The sequence below is a fragment of the Carya illinoinensis genome, chromosome 15, assembly GCF_018687715.1.
Source record: "Carya illinoinensis cultivar Pawnee chromosome 15, C.illinoinensisPawnee_v1, whole genome shotgun sequence".
Lineage (NCBI taxonomy): Eukaryota > Viridiplantae > Streptophyta > Magnoliopsida > Fagales > Juglandaceae > Carya > Carya illinoinensis.
Window position 1 is genome coordinate 8,803,875 of NC_056766.1, and position 22,562 is coordinate 8,826,436.

The following is a 22,562-nucleotide window of genomic DNA, read 5'->3' on the forward strand; positions in this document are numbered from 1 at the left end:
ATCAACGGTTATATTTTTTAACGGCTATAATTCTCTAACGGTTATATACTTTTACTATAAAATATAACATTTCTTCAACAATTTCATTCACTTCAACTCAAGTATCTCTTTGAAACCTTTTATTCTCATTTTCTCTCAATGGATCGTTCGCCTTTTCACAAAATGACACTTATTGATTCAGATTCTGACGAAGAATTTGAGATAGCGAGGCAACTTGTTTTGGAAGGAGAAGGATCAAGCTCAGGTGGTTCTTCTAAAAATGCACGTAGATTCATAAGGCGCAATCGATTGCAAGCCCACCAAAATCTATTTTGTGACTATTTTGCTGATCCTCCAATCTATCCTCACAAATATTTTCGAAGGAGGTTCCGGATGAGTCGTCCTCTATTTCTTCGTATCCAAACTGCAGTAGAAGCCCATGAACCTTATTTTGTCCAAAGACGAGATAGTTCTAGAAGGCTTGGTTTTTCTTCCCTTCAAAAAATAACAGCTGCTCTAAGGATGCTTGCATATGGTGTCGCGGCTGATTTTATGGATGAATATTTGAAGATTGGAGAGACTATTGCATTAAGAAGCCTAAAGATGTTTGTCAAAGCTGTTGTTTCAATTTTTTCTGAAGAGTACTTAAGAAAACCCAACAATGATGACATTGTTAGATTACTAGCAGTTGGTGAGAAACATGGATTTCCAGGTATGTTAGGGAGCATCGATTGTATGCATTGGAATTGGAAGAACTGCCCAACTGCTTAGCATGGTATGTATTCTGGTCATATCCATGAACCAACAATTATTTTAGAATCAGTGGCTTCTTACGATCTATGGATTTGGCATGCCTTTTTTGGGTTACCGGGGTCTCATAATGATATAAATGTTCTTGATAGATCATTTATATTTTCTGACCTTGCTCAAGGGCGTACTCCGACTGTTAATTACACTATTAATGGTCATAACTATGCAATGGGGTACTATCTTGCTGATGGAATTTATCTGCAATGGGCAACATTTGTTAAAACTATCTCAGCTCCACAAGGAAACAAGAAAAAATATTTTGCTGCAGCCCAAGAGTCTGCACAGAAGGATGTGGAGCGTGCCTTTGGTGTGCTTCAAGCACGATTTGCTATAATTCGTGGACCTGCACGGTTTTTCCACATTGAAACACTCAATGAAATTATGATGGCATGCATAATTTTACATAATATGATCATTGAAGATGAACGGGCTGCCAATGGAGAAGAAGAGTTCGAATATGAACAGTTGCCAGAAACATACAATGATCCAGTGTCAACCAGCCCTACACCTGAATTTAGCGAGTTCATTCAACGTCATCATGCTCTTAGGGATAGAAGAATCCATTCTCAACTCCAAACAGATCTCGTCGAGCACTTATGGCAACAATATAGTGCCGCATAAGACATGATTGTATTTAGAAGTCTTGTTGTATTAAATTTCTTGTTGTATTAAGTTTATGGTTGTATTAAATTTCTTATTGTATTAAATTTATGGTTGTATTAAATTTCTTGTTGTATTAAATTACTCCATAATGATCAATATGAAGTGATTAATCTAACAAACATAAATATGAATTTACTCCATAATGATCAACCACCAAAAAAAATTATCGTCCAAACATAAATATAACATTACTCCATAATGGTCAAGCCAAAGTGATATTTCTAACAAACATAAACAAAAAATACAGCTAGTTTTTTCCAGCACGACTTGCAAGTATTTCCATTTGTCGTTGAAGATAATATTGTTGTAGCATTGGAGGCATGACACTTGTATTTAATGTCATAATTCTTTCATCTTCTTTCTTTTCTTCAAGACGTGCTTTCACTTGTTGAAGTAGCACCTTCTATTTTTGAATACGTAATTCGTCTTGCTTAAGACTCACTTCCTCTTGCCTAAGACACAACATTTTATTGTCATGATCACGTGCTTCTTGCATTAGCACAAGTTTACTCTTTCTAATTTCCGCCATCTCATTTAGTACCACAAGAGAGTCAGAGTTTGTCATTTCTTTTCTCTTTTGTTTCTCTTTTTCTGCTTTACGACCTATTGGTCGTTCCAAATTTGAAGATGCAACATTAAAATCCTCATATTCGCCTAGATTTATTGAATTTGGTGTCGAATCATGTGAACTTGGTTTCTTCTTCGGCTTCACCATGTCCATATGTTCCACCCACTTTGGATGGAATCTTAACACCCGCCAACAATGATCAAAGTTAAAAGACTTCTTCTCTAAGTCCAAGAACATTACCTTTGCCTTCCCAATCTACATACATAAAGGACCATGGTTCTAAATAAATAAGATTTAAAAAAAAAAAATAGCATGTTAAAAAATAAGATTAAAAGGTGCAAAACATACCTTGTCTTGCTCGTTAAACCCACTAGGATGCATTCCTTCGACTTGAGCCAAGTAACCACAAAACTTATTTGTAGCTTGTTGAATCGTCGACCACCGATTCATTAGAGATGTGTAGTTGCGTAAAAGTCAAATTTCTTGTTTTCCTCAAAATACTTATGAATTCTTTTCCATAGCATCGTGTGCTTTTGATCTTTTCCTTGTACCACATCTAAGGAAGTTTCAAGCCATCCCTCCACAAGCAACAAATCTTCCTCATTATTAAAATTATTACCCCGTTGTATTTTTCGTCCATTCGGTTCAATTTCAATAACCTCAACTTGGGGTGGAGAGAATTCTTGTTCATTTGTGGCACTCATCAAAAAATCATTGTTATTTAGAAGATTTGTAAAGTAGGCATCACGGTGAGTGGATGGATCCATTCCTAACAAGAGATATGAAATACATCACAAGAAAATGAAAAATATAAACTAATGGATGAAAAGAAAAATTGTCTAATTCGGTTTCATCACAATACATCACAAGACAAATATAAACTTGTCTAATGCATCACAATACATCACAATGCTTAATCAACTACTGAAAAAAATTTGTCTAATTCGGTTTCATCACAATACACCAAAATCAAATAAGTTCAACATCAAAGAAGAAAATTCTCAGTAGTCGATTCCAGAAAATGCATAACAAAAAAAAAAAAAAAAACTAAGCAAAAGAGAGGAGAAATACGATGGATTGGGATTTACCGGTGCAGTGATTAATCAGGTGCTGCTTGAATCCCGTACGGTGCTGCCCTTCACCAGAGAATCGTCCGGTGCTGCCCTTCACCAGAGAATCGTCCGTTCGGTGCTGCCCTTCACCAGAAATCACATAAAAAAAATTAAAAACAGAGGAGACCCAACAATGGAGGCATGGGATTCGGCGGCTTACCGGCGGTGCGTCCGTTCGGTGTTGCAGCTAGGAGACGATGGAGTCCGTCCGGTGCTGTTGTTGCTCTCGTTCGGTGCTGCGGTTGCTCTTCCTTCGGTGCTGCAGACGCTGGAGCTGGGAGGCAGTTCGGGAGGGAGTTCCGGCCACCGAAACTGAGATTTCTAGGTATGTTTTTCTGTTGCAATTGTGTGTTTTGGGGAAGGAGATGAAAGGGGATCTAGTGGATTTTGGTGAAGGACATGAAAGGAGAGAAAGAGCCGAAATGTCTACGTAGGATTGTTCGGTGCAGCGGGGGGGGGGGGGGGGGGGAGAATATTTTACATTAAAAATATTATTTAGCTAGTGAATTTGACTCAACAAATTTAGCTAGTCAAAAGGTTGGAGGCTAAATTTACTGTGGATTTGTTGAGTCCATTGTAAATATGTTTTTCACATTTTAGCTATTTTTTAGCTATAATTTGGCTTTGTTGAGGTCACTACAAATGCTCTAAGGTTTTTGGTGTGACTCAGGGAATAAACACATTTTTTGCTGAGGAAAACGAAAGGACAGTGTGTTTTCACTGCTCAGTATTCCTGTCAGTAGCTTCCCATCAGGCTATAGTTTCAAGACATAAAATTCTTAGCTTGAGTTGTATTTCATGATTGTTTGGTTATATGGTCTTAGCTGAGATAGAAAACTGGGATAGGAATTTCGTATCTTATCTCACCTTAGTTAGGAATCAGAGTTAGGTGCAGCTCTACACCACTTGTCTACTACTGGACCACAAGTTGAGCCACATCACACCTACCCCAATTGGATTGATAAGGCAATCCAAAAAGAGCTTACCAAGTGTAAAGAAGGGGTGAAAATACATATAATCCTCTCCAAGTACTTGTTTTCCACTTAAAAAAGAAAAAATTACACATAAAAATTCTCAAAAACATAAAATATCCCACTTTAAAAAAAAAAGAAAATATAATAATTTAGGTCCCGTTTGAATGTTGAGTTGAGATGAGCTGAGTTTTTTATAAATATTAGTGAGTTGAAATGGTAGAGTGAGTATTATGGAATTCACCTAAGATGAATTTAGATTTGTTTGGATGTTAAGATGAGTTTAGATATATTTATAGGAGATTAAAAAAGGTTATACGTCCCACTTATAAATGGGTGTTAAGTTGAAAAAGATTGTGTCCCACGTGTAAAGAGATTTTGAATTGAAATAGGTTTAGTGATTTGAGAATTAAGTGTTTGAATGTTAAAATCTCAATTCATTCTAACTTCCAAACGGGGCCCTAGACTATTTGGTTTTTTATTCCCCCGTCTTTTTTATATCTTTTTTATTTCATAAACAAGGGAACAATGGATTCATAAAATTTATTACATCTTTTATGAACAAGGTTATTTTGACGCACTATATACAAAGAGTTTTTGGTCCTTCTCTGTAATGAAGTCAAATTTGATAAGATTTTCCATCACTAACATGCATGGAAACACGAGGGAATAAGGAAAGAGAATACCAAGATGTTCATCCGAAACCCTTGATACATCAATCACTTAAAACCTTTGATACATAATTCTATGAGGGCAATTGGGCAAAAGGATTACAGTTTGATAAGAGATGCTGGAGAACAAAACAGTGTTGTCAATCTAGGCAGAAGAAAATCATTTGTTAAAGATGATATAGAGTACATGTTACACTGATTGTACAGTCTTGAGGTGGGGTGCTGCTGCTAGATTATGCTGATGGAACGAGGCAATCCTTTGATAAGTCGGAGCTCTCGATCTCAAGATAACTTCTCAGCAAAGTTTTTCTTGAAGTTTGTGCCATGGAATTACCTGGTGACACGTTCTTTTGGTTGCCTTCAGTCCCCTTCTCAATCTTGATAGCATCCTGTATGGCCCAAATGATTTCCTGCATCCTTGGCCTGGAGACCCTGTGTTGTTCAACACACTGGATAGCTACTTCAGCAATCCTCCAAACGGACTCGATCTTGACATTTCCTACCAGGAAAGGGTCTATGACACTAATAATATCCCCCTTACGAATCGAAGACCTCGCCTGCAAAACAATAGGTTTGATTTACTATCATTTAGAGCAAAATTTTGAGTGACAACTCTAAAATGTAGGATATTTTGCAAATTGCATACCCAGTGAACAATGTTTAATTCAGGGCCAAATTCTTCTGGGGAAATAGGCTTTCTTCCAGAGATCAATTCCAAGAGAACCACCCCAAAACTGTAAACATCACTCTTTTCAGTGAATTGCTGATTTGCGAAGTACCTGGAAGAGAGAATATGCATTATTAGAGGAAAGATATAATTGATTATGAATGCATTCTAAGTATTTATGGCTTACACAGGATCCAGGTAGCCTACTGTTCCTCGTGGCACACTTGATATATGGCTTAAATCTTCTTCAGCTTGCCTTGAAAGTCCAAAGTCTGACACTTTTGCTCTCATATTGATGTCTAGGAGAATATTGCTTGTTTTTACATCTCGGTGAATGATTCTTGGATTGCATCCAGTGTGCAAGTACTCGAGACCTACAAACATCTGAACTTGTTTTTTTACTGGAAACTCGAAATGAAATGTGCATGAACTAGCAGTAAGTTTCATATCAAACCTTTAGCTGCATCTTCTGCTATATAAAGACGAGCAAGCCAGTCTAAGCGATTCTGCTTGGCAGAATCTGTCAACAAATTTAGAATATTTTTAACAAATCATTTAAGCAGCAGCTGAGAAGAAAGATAGATGAATAGAAAGAATATTTCTATGAAGCATGAGTACAAGAGGTGACCATGTATGCGATCCTGCAAGGTTCCATTGTGCATATACTCATATACCAAAATACATTGATGTTCTTCTTCACAGTATCCAATTAATGGAACCAAATTTCTATGGTGAATTCTTGACAAGAGGGCTACCTGCAAGTATGTTGCCTTGCAAATGAACTTGTATTCATGAAAACTTTTGCAATCATCATTTGATAGTATATCAAAAAGTATGATTGTTGGAACTATTTATCTATTATCTGACACTACCTCAGTCACAAATTGCTGGTTTCCATGGCTGGTCAGATCTGTCATGATCTTAACTGCCACCTCTTTTCCGTCTTTCATTTTCCCATAAAAGACAGATCCAAAGCTTCCTCTGCCAATTTTCTTTGAAAAGTTTTGGGTAGCTTCTTCTAGTTCAGAGAGTGCAATATAGTAAGTTATGCCATCATCCATTGAATGCGCTCCACGGACAATTGAATTTATGGCTGAAGTTTTGGTGTTCTTACACTTAGAATCACCTGATGAACACAAAACAAATGCTGAACTAAGGAAATCTGAATACCCTCACATGGACAATACAAGATGGAATTTATAAGCATAAGAACCTTTTGCATCGCTTTCCTTTTGATACATCTTTCTTTGAAAACTTCGCATAAATAATAAACTTCCTAAGAAGAGAACTGACAGAATTACAAGCACTCCAATCGAAATTCCAAGCATCAGCTTAAAATGCTTCTTGTTCTGTGCCCCTTTATGTAGTTTGGGATTGTCTCCATAGCTGCAAGGGAAAGTTTTGCAGCTATTAATAAATTCCCTGCCCTTGCTTATTTGGGACCCTCAATTTTAAAATATCCCCATCGGTACTTTCTTTCAGAGTTTCAAGTACTCTTAGTTTTCTTTTCCACAATTGACGGCCAAACATAGAAGCATACTTACTGAAAATTGACTCTCCCACTTAAGAGTCCTCGTGGTATTTCCCCGGTAAAAGAGTTGTTTTGTATGTACCTAGCATATATAGATTTCAAAAGTTAATGCAAAATGCACATTTATTTGGGATATCTTGCTGGTACAAAATCATGGCAGGTTAAAGCCATTTCCTGAAAATGATCCCCCTAGACTGAAGTGAATTGTGAATGTTTCTAGCTCAATAGCAGAACGTTAAAGAAGAACCATATTGCTACATACACTTCTTGTAAGTTTGGCAAGCTGCCAAGGGAATAAGGTAATGGACCACTCAATTCGTTGTTCTCTAGATGCCTGCATATTCACCAATAATAAAATAGGAAAAAAATCCCTGAGATAAATGGGGTGTGATCATTTTAAATTTGTATAATTAGAGTTTGAACTGAAGGCTTACAGAATCTTTAAATTGATAAGATTACTTATCTCAGGGAGTGGACCTGTGAGGGAATTACCATCCAACCGCCTAAGAAAAAGAGAGCGGTCAAAGCAGAAGAAATCAACTGTTCAAGCAGAGCAAGTTCATTGTAAAGCAGATTTGCACTTACAACTCTGTCAAGGCCTCCATGTTGTTGAGCTCTAATGGGATTTCACCCTTCACATTCTTCCTTGATGCGTTGCTGTACAACATGTGAGAGATTCCCTCCATAATTCAGCTCTTTAAATAAGTCGCAATGTTTATAGTTTATATGTAACTTAGCTTTGCTACACAAAACCTTAACTCTTTTTTTCATCTATCAAAATGGTTTACATGGATTCATCTATTGCACTGCCATTACAAGTTTGTCCAGTAATTAACGACATCTTCCATTAAAACCTAAAACAAGTGACTTTTTTGGACGCATCAGTTGCAACTGAGTTATCGTTGCTATTTGTTCAGAGGTGAGTTAGTTGTCTGATCCTAGTGGCTAATTCAGATCAGCACTTCAGCTATCATGGAGAGCACTTGCTTTAAAGTACGAATTACTGATATGACAGTTCTGGTGCTGGAAATAAAGTTGGAAGCCCCCAAGGCTACTTTCTCTCTTGCCTTGTATAAGTCATCCTTTCAGATGTTTTGAGTTGTTGGTTACGGCATCATGTACATTGTTGGTAAAATGGATTAATGACATTCTACTGGTCAAAATATAGATTCAGAGTGTTACCGTTGGGTTCAGTTTGGCCGCTTATCTTAAATACAAAATTCTTATCTCATTGTTACAACTTTTTCAAATTTTCATATAAAATATAATAAACAATTCAACTTTTTTTTTTTAACCTTGTCAAATTCCAAAACCTTTTATCTAAAACTCAAAATTCTCAACTCAAAATTCTTAAGTTACTAAACCAAACCTTAGAATTTCATTCAAGATACTTGGATTTTCATATTGTATAGCATATATGGACTGATCACAGCATACTAAATATTGAATCATTCTGTCAGTAAGAAAATATGGAGAATTTACATTTTTGTAATTCTCGGCGGAGGGGTTAAGCTACAGTTTACCCATTCCCACTGAGTTGGGACACAAGGATCACCTTCATTTATCGAAATGCTTTCAGAAGACATGGAGCGAAGGGCATTGGCAACAATCACTACAAATTGAAAAAAAAAAAAAAAAAATCACAAAAAATGATCAGCTCATTTTGGTCATATTGTAAGTCACTCACGATATTACCAAATTATAGCTACACAGTGCTAACTGCTAAAAGTTCATAATGTATGGCCAGACAGATTTCTTGCGACAACGTAAACTGAGATCAGGGGACTTACAGTCTTGTCCGTCAGTCTTCGAATCAATCTTTACGTATTTACTAATTTCCATTGCATTAAGAAGGGGTCCTCGAGTTGAATCCCCGGTCTTAACGAAGGCAAATGACAGATCGAAATCGAAAGACACATTCATGAAGCTGGGTTCATAAAGAGTATAGCTCCCATTTGCATTCTCAGCAATATTTACCACTACATTCCTATAGTCTTGGTTCCCGTGAGGCTGCATCAACATGAACTTCCGAGTTTCATTGGCACCTAAGTCTTCAATTTCAGCGAAGTATGCATAAGCTCGAGCATTGCCAGGGAAATCGTCTAAATTTAATCTATAGCTGAGCTTCCCTCGGGTGCCAACAACAGCTGTTTGCATCAATTTTTCTGGTGGGTACTCTCTTGTTCTTATGTTTACATTCTTCGATGTACTTATTCTCTGTGTGCCCGGGGCCACACCAACAAGAAAGTTTTGCCTTTTAACCAGATCGGACTCCCAAATTCTGTCATAGGGATCATCTGGGTACCTGTGAAAAAGGAAAGCAAATTGTTTTTGCACAAAAACTAGTTGATTAGAAGTTATAATTTAGTCTAGTTGTTCCTCGAACTTCGAAAGTTAATGAGCACTTCAAGGGAGCTTACCTTAGGGGATCTTCACTTGGGGCACCAAAGTTCAATCTTGCTGCAACGGCCAAGAAGAAATTGTCTTCGAAATCAGTGGCATACATTGAAAGGGAGAAGGGACGCAGCTCAAGTGTAGAAATGAATGGAGAACCAGTTGTTGCACAGCATATGCACACATTTATGGAATCAGAGGGTGCCCTGATGACAGCTTCCTTTACATATATTCTTGAAGCATCCGAAATCGATACAGTTGACCACTTGGTCGCGTCCAAGTATAACTGAAACTGGGGATATGTTCCTTTATTTTCCCGGCTGCCATACTGAAATGTTGCACGAACTAGATACCGCCTTCTTTCTTGGGTGATTAAAGTGTAGCAGTACTTCTTGCCGTCTATGGGAAACTCTCGCCTCCTTTGATACTGTACTAGGTTTCCTCTTGGATTTTCTACTACCGCTGATTTTCCACGGCTCATGAATCCCATGTCTGATGTCCATGGCAATCCAGTACTACGGTCAGTGTAATTACTTGTGCCTCCACAGTCTAGACTGACGAATTCTGCAGAGTTGAATCAGTTTGCACAGATTTAGATCCTGTCATGGCCAAGCTCATAACAAAGTTGCAGATTCTAGACTAATCATAATTACCAACAGTGATTCATTCAATTTACATGAAATACATTAAAAAGTCCCATTTCAGAAATTTGTGACTGTCACTACTAAATTAGAAGAGAACTTTCTCAACATTCAGTACTTTGTTTTGGTTAAGGAAGAACATACCTTCAACTTGGCACACAACAGATGATAGAAATAAAGGAAATATAACCAGGAAATAAGGAAATGAACCCATTGAAGAAGATCAGGGAAGACAACCCAATCCCTTTGATATTTTCTTCTTCTTTCCCTAAAATCTCAGTGACTGACTACAATCAAAACCACTGTTTGTTGAGTTAAACCTCTTGACCATCTTTCTTCCATTACCCATAACCCATGTTGTGTCCACATGGGTACAAAGTTATTAATTAATTCTCCACCACTACCGTAACATGATGGATGTTAATTAACTTCCCATATAAAAACTCTTTATATAAGGGTTTACATATACTAAATTAAGTGTGGAAAAAGTCTACATTAAAAACTCTCCTCTCTCTATAATTTCCAAATGAAACTATTTAGATCTCTTGATCTTCAAACATAGAATTTTTTAGGAAATTCAAGTAGCCTCCTAAGGCTCGATGTAGAAGTGCAAACAATAAAGTGACGTCGGCTGTAAGACGAGCAAAGATCCGGCCTTATGAAAATTTCACTCATTGAGGTAGTTTGAATTAACCTTATTTAACATTTGTATTAGAGCCAAGTTACTTGTTTTCGCTCATATGAATATGATTACATATTGTTTGATACTTTGGAATCAGTATAAAAGCATGTAATTAATAATATGCCATGATTGTTTGTGTTTCAGATTTTTCATTAGAGGCTACGATATGATATATTTAAGGTTGAATTATTTACAAGAAGACATTCCTTATAATGTTTATACTAGGGTTTTCTTCTATTATCACACATGCAGCTGAATTTCCTAAATTGTTGTGTTGCATCAGAGCAAAATTTCAAATAGATTAGGATTTGTTTCCTAATCTTATCTGGTATTTAAATTAGACTTGTACATTTTTAGATGAGATAAGGTAAGGTTAGTTTAGATAAGATAAAATGTAGTTTGTTGAGATTCAAATTGAATCCTCAATCTTATCTTTGTAATTATCTTTATAATTATTTTTCTATATAATGAAAGGCAAGCACCTCAAAAGAGGTATTCAGTCAAAATCTATCATGGTATCAGAGCATGCTCTAATTTTCTAGTTTTGTTCTTGATCAGCCAATCCTAAATTTCTTTAGGGTTTATTTTTTTTGGCCTTTCTGAGGTTCAGCTTGCCTCTTGAGGTTCTTGAATTCTTGTGTTCCCTTGGCTGCTTCTTGTCTCTAGTATTCTCGGTTTTCTTGGGTCATGTGTTCACGACAACAATTTTTCTTCTTGATTTCTTTCTTCTGTTATGTGCTTGGTTTGTTTTCATGGCATCTGAGAGATTTGATTCCTTATTCATTCGATTGACTGGTAAAAACTATTTTGCTTGGGCATTCCACTTTTAGCTTCTTGTCAAGGGTAAAGAACCCTAGGGTCATATTGATGGGACTGTTCTAGCCCCTGATAGTGCAAAGGAGCTGTCTACATGGGAGAGTAAGGATGCCAAGATCTTGTCTTGGATCCTCAGTTCTATTGAACCTCATTTCATCCTAAATATGTTAGCCTACAAAACCTCCAAGGCTATGTGAGAGTATTTGAAGAGAATCAACACTTAGAATAATTCATCTCGAAGGTTTTAATTGGAATATGAGATAGCTACTTTTTCTCAAGGACGCTTATCAGTGGAGGAGTTCTATTTTGGGTTTTCAAATCTGTGGGCTAAATACACTGATATTGTGTATTCTTCTGTCTCTGCCACTGGTTTCTCTCATGTGCAAAGTGTGCATGAAATTAGTAGGAGTGATCAATTCCTTATGAAAGTAGGTCCAGATTTTAAATCTGTTCATTCTCAGTTAATGAATAGAGATCCAGTTCCTTTTCTTGATGTTTGATTGGGAGATTTGCTTCAGGAGGAGCAAAGGTTACTTACTCAGAGTACAATGGAACAATAGCTTGCATCTCCTGCTCAAGTGGCATTTGCAGCACAAGGAAAATCCAAGGGTCGAGATTGTAGCACTATACAATGCTATAGTTGGAAGGGATTCGGTCACAATGCCACCCACGCTCCAAATAAATTTTGTAACTATTGCAAAAGAAATCTGGACATATTATCAAAGATTGCCCAATTTGACCTCTTTAGAAGCAAAAGAGTGCCTTGGGTGCATCATCTTCTCTAGTTCCTGCTATTGCTACTCATGATTCAGCATCTACCGATTTCACCTCTACTTCTCTTACTCAGGATATGGTACAATAATTGATAGTTTATGCCTTCTCTACTTTAGGTATCTCAGGTAAAACAAAGTCATCCCTTAGTTCTTATCTAATAGATTCTAGTGCCTCGAATCATATGACCAATGATTCCACATCGTTACGCAATCTTCAGCCTTTTGTTGGTCCTCTCAAAATCCACACGGCAGATGGTAGTTCACTACCAATTTCTATTGTGGGTGATGTGTCCCCTGCCATTTGAAATGTTTTGGTTTCTCTTACCCTCTCCACAAGTTTACTTTCTATTAGACAACTTGTTGAAAATAATTGTAATGTCTTTTTTTAATCTTCTGGTTGTGTTGTACATAATTGTAATGTCTTTTTTTAATCTTCTGGTTGTGTTGTATAGGATCGAGTGTTAGGGAGGATGATCGCAAGGGGTCCTAAGGAGGGTTGGCTATTTCCAATAAATCCTAATTCAACTTTTGTTGCTTCTAGTTTTTTTATTCCTTGCCATGCTGTCAATGTAAGTACTAGGGATTGGCATCGACACTCAAGTCATCCCAATCCTAATGTAATCTAAACGTTGTTTAAATTTGGTGCTATTGAAAATAAAATTTCAATTTTAGCAGAAACGATTTCTTTTAATTGTACCTCTTGCAAACTTGCCAAAAGCAAAGTGTTACCATTCCAACAATCTGGTTCTCATGCTACTTGGATGTTTGATATAATCCATAGCGATGTTTGGGGTATATCTCCTACTATATCACATGCTCACTACAAATATTTTGTTACTTTTATTGACAATTGCAGTAGATTTACTTGGATCTATTTCTTTCGTACTAAAAGTGAAATATTTTCTTTTCTCAAGGCCTTTCTTGCATTATTCAGACACAATTTGCTTCCTCTATCAAGGTCTTACGATCAAATCAGGAAGTGAATATATGTCTCATGAATTTTATAATTTTCTTCAAGAAAATTGCATCGTTTCTCAACATTCTTGTGCATCTACACCACAATAAAATGGGATAGTTGAGCGTAAGAATCAACATCTCCTTGATATGGTTCGGGCTCTTTTTATTGATTCATCAATTACATCTCATTTTTGGTGTGAAGCATTAGCTACTACTGTCCAGTTTTACATAATGTTTCTCCCTATTTCATATTTTTTGGTTACACTCCTAGCTATTCCGATTTGTATAGCTTTCGTTGTGTGTGTTTTGTTCATCTTTCATCACATAAAAGACATAAATTGACTGCTCAATCTATTAAATGTGCCTTTCTTAAATATACTCAAAAATGATTTCTTTGTTATGATCCTAATGCACGAAGAATTTGAGTTTCTAGGAATGTTTTGTTTTTTTGAAAATCAGCAATTTTTCCTCTCTCATGTGAATCCAATCTCACCTAGTTTTTCGATTCTCCTAATGTCACTTTTACTTCGGTCACTCGGTTTAAACCAAGTTTTGTCTACAATCGATGTCATAACACCTTTAGCTGAGTCTCCTACAGCTTCTCAAGATTCTCCCCCTTTGACACATGATCTTGTAACAGTCTGCTAAAAAGTTAATGGTAGAATTTCTATAGGCTTTAGGAAACTCATGAAAACCCCATAAGTTTTCACGAACCGACTGATCGCATAAATTTTAGTTTGTCAACATAGTCAATGTTATCACTCACTATAATGCCAGAAATATAATTTTTAATCATTTGAGATAGTTAAAAGTGTTAGAATGTTTTATGGTCTATGTTATTAGACTCAGTTCATTATTTAGAATTTTATAGCACAATAACTTATTTTCATATTTTCAGATGAAATGCTTGTTCAAAATTGTGAATTTATTTTTAAGGGCACTTCGGAGTTGAATTTTGCTTAACGATTTTCACTGTGAGTTTATGTGAATATTTAGGATTTTTTGGTGCTAAGTTTATCATTCACATTTTTTTAGTGAATAGTAACCTCGATAATCTCACCAAGTGCAATGTTTTCAAAATTACAATGTAGAATGTCTAAATTAGGTTAAAAAAGTTTTATTTGGACACTTGACAAGATCTTAGCTACACATTGTGAATAGTAGTAGATACTTAGTACCATGAGGAACGTTTGATGGATTTGAAGAAATTAAGCTGTAAGATCATTTAGTCAGTAAAATGTTGTTTAAATCCTAGAAAAGTCATTATGGATGATAAACTGGAGATCGTATATTATATTTTGAAGTTTTTGACCAAGCTAATGGATAGATCTTGGTCTAAATTTTTATGGAGTCTTGTTAATATGCCTATATGATTATTGGTTGAGAATTTGTTGCATATTTAAAGGTTTTGATGAAAGATTTTCTTAGATTTAAAAACTTAGAAACTAGAAGAGGAAAAACAGTTTCTGTTTTGAGAAAATTTAAATCTTTGGTGGTTTAAACCTATTTCAATGGCTTTGATAATTTTATTGGTGGATTCTAGGCCTCTTCTATACATGTTAGAATGTTATTTTGAAAATATTTGATATTAGTATCAAAGATATAAAATTTTATGGAAAGAGATATTTGGATAGGCTAAAGTGTGGATGTTCTTGACTAAATTTATATTTTGGTTGATTTTTAACCATGTGATCTTGAATTAGAAGTTTAGACATATTTTAGGACACATTTTTAAACCATGTAATGTTTTGGTTTGAAGATCACACATTTATAAGTCATGGATCAAAAGATTGATCAGAACAAGCTCGAAACAAAAATCTGGTTTTAGAACTTAGAAACCAAAAATTCCAAATGTTGCTTTAGTGATTTTGATGACTTTTTTTGATGATTCAAGATATAATTATTCTTAGGAATATGTTATGAATATGTTAGAAGAAATATTTAGATTTTTGAAGTTCTTGGAGATGCTTGGAAATAGATCAAATCATTTGATTCAATTGTTTGCCCATTTTAGTTAAAAAGTTTGAATCCTTTTTCTAAAAGTTTGGTGTCAATGATTAGCATATTTTAGTGGCTATTTTAAGTATATTTTTAAATTTACAATAGGAAGATCTTTGTTGTAAAAATTTAGTTTGATCATGAGTTTTGAAATTTGAAGAATTGCAACAAAAGCAAAGGAAAAAACCTATTCAAGTTTCGGCCCATATAGAGTTTTATGGTTGTGTTTAGTTTAAATTTTTAAATTTGATATATTTGATTTTAGGACAAAATTTACATGAGACATGTAAATTTTGGTGATTTTTAGAATTAAAATGTAAAATCCTTAAGTTAGGGATAAAATAGTTATTTTTCCACATGTAGAAGGTAAAATAGTAATTTTGCTCCAAGTTAATATTTTTCCATATTTCTAATTGTTAGCGATTAATTTCTAACATTTAGAAATCACTATTTTTAATTTCTCATGATCGTGCTTGAAATTGTTTAGAAAATGTGCAGATCGAGGTAAATTAACTTTTAACTTACTAGCAATTTACTGTGTATGGGTGATAAGTAAAGGAACTACAGTGCATATATGTATATTATCATATATGTCATGCTATGCCAAGTTATTGTATATTTATTTGTTACATAATTTCTTCTGTCATGAATTATTCATTTATTATACAATATATTCTATCACGTATTACTATATATTACAAGTATGTCATGTTAAGTATGACATCTGTTACATGTATATCATGATATGTAATATTCACTGTTACAAGTATATCATGTTAAGTATGTTGCCTATTACATGTTTATATCATGTTACGAAATATTTTTATTTCAATTAAGTCATGTCTTTCGAGTTATGTTCAATTTAGTTATGTATAGAATACTCGCAATATAATCACTATGATTGTTTGAGTATCTCCATTGGTGCTTCACGTGAAGTACTTCTGGCGAAATCAATTTGATTGTTAGAATTCAGTTCAAGTTCAGTTATGCAGATATTCTTGGCATAATCATTCTGAATGTTAGGGTATTTTATTTAAAATACTCGTGATGTAATCATTTTGATTATTAGAGTATTACTAGGTACTTCTAGTGTAATCATTTTGATTGCTAGGGTCCGTGATTTAAAATACTTGTGATGTAATCATTTTGATTGTCAGAGTATTACTAGGTACTCCTAATGAAATAATTTTGATTGCTAGAGTATGTGATTTAAAATACTCAAGATGAAATGATTCTAATTCTTTGAGTATTTCTGACAGAATATGTTGGGCGAAATCATTTTAATTGTTCACTATTCCTAATGAAACGACTAGCAGAATCATTTTGATTGTCAGAATTCAAGTCTAAGTTTATGTTAAGTAAAAAAGTCAGTTCAACTTCATGTAAAGTTAAGTTTCAGTCTAAGTTCAAATTCATGTCAAGTTAACTTTAATCAATTAAAGAACAAGATTCCAAGTTCATATTAAGTCAAATTTCAAATCAAGTTTATGTCAAGTTAAGTCTCAGTTTAAGTCCAATTCAGTTTAAATAAATCAAGTTTAGTTCACATTTCATTTTAAGTTGTATTAGTTATACTATGTTATATGTCAAGTTGTGCTATAATTATTTATGACTTTGATTATGCCTTCATGCTCTTACTGTCATGCATGCATCATTAGCCCATGTGGAGGTTTTTCTGTTAACTTGTTGAGATTTGTAATCAAATTTCACTGTGGTAGTCTCAACTACTATTCTCCCCTGAATGGTAGATCTTGTTACAAAACCTATAGAAAAATCAGAATTTGACCAACTAGACACAATTGACTAAGCAATGGTGTGACGTCAATGTTAATATTGTAGTTAACTTAAATTACTAATTGTAATATGGAGTTACATCTCCAGTATTCCTTTGATCATAGCCATTTTGGACTAGTGTTGTAATCTCAGTTGTTTAATATGTCATTATGTATGAAATATGTTTTAAGTATTTGGGATATTTTAAATTTGGTGTATAGTATTACTAAAAAAAAAAATGTATCCACTACGAATATTGCATAATATTATATATATGTTAGGAACATTACATCTTATATATCATGAACAGGGCAGATAACCTTGTGTTGCATGTCTCGTCACTTCAAATGTTCGTCCGATCTCAAGCGGAATTTGGGAGCATCATAGATCCAACATCCACCATAGTTCCTGCTACTCTTGTTCCTAAGAGATCTACCTGTGTCTCTCACCCAACAACTTGGTATGGTTTTTCTTCCCCCACTTCTATGACTGTTACATTATCTTCCATTATTGTCCCTTCTTACTATAAACAGGCTATGGAACATGAGTGCTAGTAGCAAGTGATGCAGATAGAATTTGATGTACTTGTGGCTAATCAGACTTGGGATGTGGTACAATATCCTCCTTTGGTCAAACTAATTGGTAGTAAATGGGTATACTCCATAAAGTTTCATTCAGATAGCTCACTCGAATGATACAAAGCTACACTAGTTGCTTTGGGGAATTGCCAAGAGTATGGCACAGATTATGATGAGACTTTTGCTCCAGTTGCCAAGATGACTACTGTTCGCATGTTACTTGCCCCGCTGCTTCTAAATATTTGCAATTACGTTAGATGGATGACAAGAATGCTTTCTTTGCATGGAAATCTAAAAGAAGATATCTACATGAAACTTCATCCGGTATGACTGTTTCTGTTCCTATGGTTGTTTGCAAACTGAAGAGGTCTTTGTATAGTCTTAAACAAGCTCCTAGAACCTAGTTCAAGAAATTTTGCACTACTTTACAAGGTTTTCTAGAAAGTATGATGCTTCCTTATTTTTGCACATGGCCATTGCTGGAGTGGTATTTTTATTAATTTATATAGATGATATTATCATCTCTGGTTTAGATGGGCCTTTGATTCAAAAACTTTAGCAACATCTTCATAATGTGTTTCACATGAAGGATCTTGGGGATCTTATCTACTTTCTAGAATTGGAAGTTAGGTCTTAGCCATATGGTTTATTTCTCAATCAACAAAAGTATATTCAAGACCTAATTCAGTTTGGGAGATTGGAATATACTACTCTAGTTGATACTCCTCACCTCAAGAGGTGAATGTTATGTATAGGAAAGATGAAGGTGAACTTCTCCTAGATCCTACCTAATACCGTAAGTTAGTTGGTAACTTGATTTATCTCACTATCACACACCCTAATATTTCCTATGTTGTCCACACTATTAGTAAGTTCATGGATTCTCCTTGGCATCTACATTTTGTAGCTGTTCGTCAGATTATTTGCTATCTACTTGGAACTCCTAATCGTGGACTATTTTTTTCCTAAGGTTTCTTCAATTCAATTAGTTGTTTAAAGTGATGCAAATTGAGCTGGTTGTCCGGACTCTCGATGTTCTACTAATGGATGGTGTGTCTTTCTTGAGGATTCTCTCATCTTTTGGAAGTGTAAGAAGCAAGATTGTATGTCTAAGTTATCTACAGAAACTAAATATCGAGCAATGTCTGCGGCATATTCTGAAATTATGTGGTTACGTGGTATTCTTTCAGAACTTGGCTTTGCACAAACACATGCCATGCCTTTTCATGGTGATAATACAAGTGTCATTCAAATTGCAGCCAACCCAGTTTTCCATGAACAAACAAAGCACGTCAAAGTTAATTGTCACTATATTCGAGATGCCTATGAGTCTAAAGATATCATTCTCCCTCATGTGTCCAGTGAACACCAAGTGGTTGATATCTTCACCAAAGTTTGACTCGATGACAACATCAATACCTAGTTAGCAAATTGCTGCTAGTCAACTCATCAACATCAATTTGAGGGAAGTTGTCATAGGAACACTAGGGTTTTCTTTTATTATCACACATGGCAGCTAGATTTCCTAAAATGTTGATTAGGATTTCAAATAGATTAGGATTTGTTTTCTAATCTTATCTTGTATTTGAATTAGAGTTGTACATATTTAGATGAGATAAGCTAAGGCAATATCCTTCAGTAGCTGGAAATGTATAAACTATATTTTGCTTGCAAAGGAAATATCCAATTACATTTGCTAAAATCATCTAAAACTGAAAGATAGTACCAGCAACCAGCTGATAATAGTTATCTTATATTAGGGATCATAAATAATTTAGTAGCTGGAAATGTATGAAGTTTCGATAAACTTTTGTTTGACAGATTATGTATTAGGTTGATAGATGGAAATTTATGAACTATTGATACATTTGTATAAAGTTATGTAATAGCTGGAAATGTATGGATTTTTTCAAAAAATTCAATTTGATAGATTATGAAGTTAATTTAGGTTGATTGATGGTTTTATATATTTTGATATTGAGATTGTGGGAAATTATGAAAATGAAAAAACAAATATTTTAAAAATAATTAAATAATGCATTAAAAAGTATATACAAAAATTAAAAAAATAATAATATTTTACTATTATAGAGAGTAAGATAACTAACCCAATGTGAAGTCCAAATTCTAAGTGATTAGGCATAAGGCAAAAAGTGACATATTAGCCAAATTTGGCCTAAAACTTTGCCCAGACCAATGAAAGTGCTCCTTTAGTTAGTTGTTTAGCTCCAATGTTTAATATATATTTTTGTGTGACAAGTTACTCTTACCTTTGTTTTCATTGTAACCAAGATGACATTGAATTAAAAGCAAAAGGACAAGGCTAGGGTTTAATAAAAGAAATAAAGAAAGGAAAATTCTATTAAGAAATGTCTTTGTTTTGCACCCTACACACCCTCCACGTCACTAGCTGTGGATTATCAATTTTATCTTTGTTTAAAACTCCTCCATTCATGTCAAGGATACATTTTCAAAGCTACGAAGTGAAAAGGGTAAGTCTGTTGAGATTCCTGAATTTTATGTTTTGGAGTAGTTACAGAAGGATAGTGGGATATCAGTTACGCAATCTGTGGAAGATGACAGTTATAACGGTCGTTTGAATTTTGGAAGGGTGAATATAAATGAAATGGGCAACGGGTTGGTGCAACATCCACATGGGCAAGCCCATATGGATGTTTCAGCCCATAAACTCTCACAGTTGCCATCAAAGAATTCCTCTTGTAATACCTGGAAGAAGCATGCACGTAATCAGGTATGTCTTCTTCTACTCAACTGTTGATATCGGGAAGTAAGTGCAACATAGAAGCATTAGAGGATTTAGTGGGTGGCATTTCTACTCGAGCAAGGATTAAGAAAATTAAAATGATGTGAGTTTATAAAATGAATAAGTGAACTGTACTAGGAGACTTAATTCTGGAGGTTGATCAAACTGAATTGATATAGCCAAACTCAATTTCAAGCTAGTTTTCACTTTGTTTAATTGTGAACTAATAAATCTTCAAGAGCATAGCTTGTTTCAAGAAAAATACTTCAAAAAGAAATCAATAATGGAGGCTAAACTAGGTAGGGTGCTTCTTTGATATGAAGAAGCTTGTTCTTAGCAACTGATTTGTTGAAAAAGCTTTAAGGTGGAGGGTGGGTAATGGTCAAAATATTAAGATACAGGATTATAAGTGACTTCACTCTCCAGCAACTTTCAGTGTGCAATCATAAGTTTGTAGGTTGGACCAAGATGCAAGAGTGCATGAGTTGATTAATGAGGAGACTCACAGTTGGAATGAGCAGTTAATAGTAGAAATGTTCAACAAGGAAGAGGCAATGCAGATATGTAATATTCCTATTAGCTTCCTTGGAGGACTCGACGAGAGTTATTGGGGTTACACTAGTGATAAGACTTTTAGTGCAAGGAGTGCTTGCTACTCTTGTGTTTGGTAAGTTAATAATTATGTAGTCCAGTTTACATGAATTGCAATCTGATTTACCATGAAGTTTCAGTGCTATCCACTTGCAACTTCCCTGGTTGGTATGTAAGTCGATTTGCTTTAAGACTATTATGTTGCCCAGATGACTAACACAAGAGGGGGGTGAATTGAGTTGTATTAAAAAAAATAACAATTATAAATCAAATATATAATATAAAATATAAACAAAATATGAAATAACAATAAATATAAAGAGTAAGGGTAAGAGAGAAGCAAACTCAGTATGTTAACGAGGTTCGGCCCCACTGTCTACGTCCTCGCCTCAAGCTACCCCTTGAGGATTCTCAAATTCACTATTCAACCTCCTTCAGGTGGAGATAGAAACCTATTACACCTTTGAACAACACTGCTACAAAGGATCCGTGTAGAACACTCTCTACACTTGCAATCACCTTACACGTGGTGATTTAACTATTCCCCGTGTAGAATACTTTCTACACGCACAAGGGTTATACACACCCTTTTTTTGATACAAAAGCTGATAGTGGGTAGGTTATCAGAAAACACTCCTCAATGAGTGAAATAAGAACAATACAGCGCAAACTATATCTCTCAAAATGAACAAGGATTAAGGCTCAATGCTTAGAGAAGAGAGAATGAAAGCTTTGAATGAATGTTGTATGCTCTTGGTGTTGTGAATGTGAAGCTCTCAAATGATCTATTTATAAGCATATGAGACTTCATATTCAAATTTAAAAAGATTCACATGTCAAAGACAACATCATTCACTTTTTCAAAAAATTCAAATAAAAGGTTCTTCTTTTTCAATTGTCAAAGACAATATCATTCACTTTTTCACAAAAATCAAACATAATCTTTTACTTTTGGCATATGACAAAATGAGCACACTTTTCTTTTCAAAAAAATTCAAACCTAATCTTTTACTTTTTGCATATGACAAAATGAGCACACTTTACTTTTCAAATTTTTCAAACAAAATCATCTACCTTTTGTATAAGTTTAAAAAAGCATCAATCACTTTTGAAAATATTCAAATAAAACATGCACATGTGAAAGATGACAATCAATCATCTTTAATATTTTCAAAGTTCAACTCTTTAATCAAGGCATGCACATGCAAAAGATGACAATCCATCATCTTTCAAAATTTTCAAATTTAATTTTCAAAAATATTCATGCACATGTGGAAAATGTATTTTAATGCTTTATGATAAAATATTAATTTTGAGCATTAATCCTAATTTCGAATTTTGAAGAGATTTACAACATTACTCTATAATTTTAATGTGAACGTGTTCCCTTCTTGCTCATACTTGTTTCCTTGATGTACTTGACTCTATTATGTAGACAACTTGAGCTTGAGACTTCTTTATTCTTTGAATTCATTTGTTATCATCAAAATCTATGTGTAAATATATAATTATACAAAACTTGAAATCTTGGGTTCAACATATTCCTACAAAATGAGTGCGATTATGGATTTTGGAATAAACCTAGCAGATGCTTAGCTAATGTGCTCAATTGCTAATACATAT

At 34.6% G+C, this 22,562-nt stretch overlaps 4 protein-coding genes across 4 annotated transcripts; 2 read left to right on the forward strand and 2 right to left on the reverse strand.

Moving 5' to 3' along the window:
* Positions 1 to 162: 162 nt before the first annotated feature.
* LOC122296628 lies at positions 163 to 1,410 on the forward strand. Its single transcript, XM_043106432.1, has 2 exons — positions 163 to 691; positions 797 to 1,410. The coding sequence occupies exons 1-2, from the start codon at positions 163 to 165 to the stop codon at positions 1,408 to 1,410; spliced, it is 1,143 nt and encodes a 380-aa protein (XP_042962366.1).
* Positions 1,411 to 1,855: 445 nt separating this feature from the next.
* LOC122296629 lies at positions 1,856 to 2,470 on the reverse strand. Its single transcript, XM_043106433.1, has 2 exons — positions 2,369 to 2,470; positions 1,856 to 2,275 (listed from the first exon to the last, which is right to left on the reverse strand). Exons 1-2 carry the CDS (start codon positions 2,468 to 2,470, stop codon positions 1,856 to 1,858), a joined length of 522 nt encoding a protein of 173 aa, XP_042962367.1.
* A 2,326-nt stretch (positions 2,471 to 4,796) lies between these two features.
* On the reverse strand, positions 4,797 to 10,362 carry LOC122295838 (probable LRR receptor-like serine/threonine-protein kinase At1g67720). Its single transcript, XM_043105090.1, has 15 exons — positions 10,152 to 10,362; positions 9,393 to 9,930; positions 8,763 to 9,277; positions 8,455 to 8,584; positions 7,558 to 7,629; positions 7,407 to 7,475; positions 7,235 to 7,306; positions 6,986 to 7,054; positions 6,655 to 6,827; positions 6,314 to 6,567; positions 6,070 to 6,196; positions 5,896 to 5,961; positions 5,629 to 5,815; positions 5,421 to 5,553; positions 4,797 to 5,331 (listed from the first exon to the last, which is right to left on the reverse strand). The coding sequence occupies exons 1-15, from the start codon at positions 10,219 to 10,221 to the stop codon at positions 5,008 to 5,010; spliced, it is 2,799 nt and encodes a 932-aa protein (XP_042961024.1). The 5' UTR covers positions 10,222 to 10,362; the 3' UTR covers positions 4,797 to 5,007.
* An 8,363-nt stretch (positions 10,363 to 18,725) lies between these two features.
* Positions 18,726 to 21,019, forward strand: LOC122296630. Its single transcript, XM_043106434.1, has 3 exons — positions 18,726 to 18,977; positions 20,118 to 20,336; positions 20,870 to 21,019. The coding sequence occupies exons 1-3, from the start codon at positions 18,726 to 18,728 to the stop codon at positions 21,017 to 21,019; spliced, it is 621 nt and encodes a 206-aa protein (XP_042962368.1).
* The last annotated feature ends 1,543 nt before the right edge of the window (positions 21,020 to 22,562 follow it).

Bases quoted from the DNA above. Each gene is read 5' to 3' on its own strand.
- LOC122296630 (XM_043106434.1), top strand. From the start codon at position 18,726: ATGTCTGCGGCATATTCTGAAATTATGTGGTTACGTGGTATTCTTTCA. The intron at 18,978-20,117 runs GTTTGACTCGAT...GTTTTGGAGTAG, and splicing joins TGGTTGATATCTTCACCAAA to TTACAGAAGGATAGTGGGAT. The intron at 20,337-20,869 runs GTATGTCTTCTT...TGGAATGAGCAG, and splicing joins AGAAGCATGCACGTAATCAG to TTAATAGTAGAAATGTTCAA.
- LOC122295838 (XM_043105090.1), bottom strand. From the start codon at position 10,221: ATGGGTTCATTTCCTTATTTCCTGGTTATATTTCCTTTATTTCTATCA. The intron at 7,307-7,406 runs GTAAGCCTTCAG...GTGAATATGCAG, and splicing joins CTTATCAATTTAAAGATTCT to GCATCTAGAGAACAACGAAT. The intron at 7,055-7,234 runs GTATGTAGCAAT...TATATATGCTAG, and splicing joins TTGCCAAACTTACAAGAAGT to GTACATACAAAACAACTCTT.
- LOC122296629 (XM_043106433.1), bottom strand. From the start codon at position 2,470: ATGAATCGGTGGTCGACGATTCAACAAGCTACAAATAAGTTTTGTGGT. The intron at 2,276-2,368 runs GTATGTTTTGCA...TTATGTATGTAG, and splicing joins GGTTTAACGAGCAAGACAAG to ATTGGGAAGGCAAAGGTAAT.
- LOC122296628 (XM_043106432.1), top strand. From the start codon at position 163: ATGACACTTATTGATTCAGATTCTGACGAAGAATTTGAGATAGCGAGG. The intron at 692-796 runs GTATGTTAGGGA...CAATTATTTTAG, and splicing joins TGAGAAACATGGATTTCCAG to AATCAGTGGCTTCTTACGAT.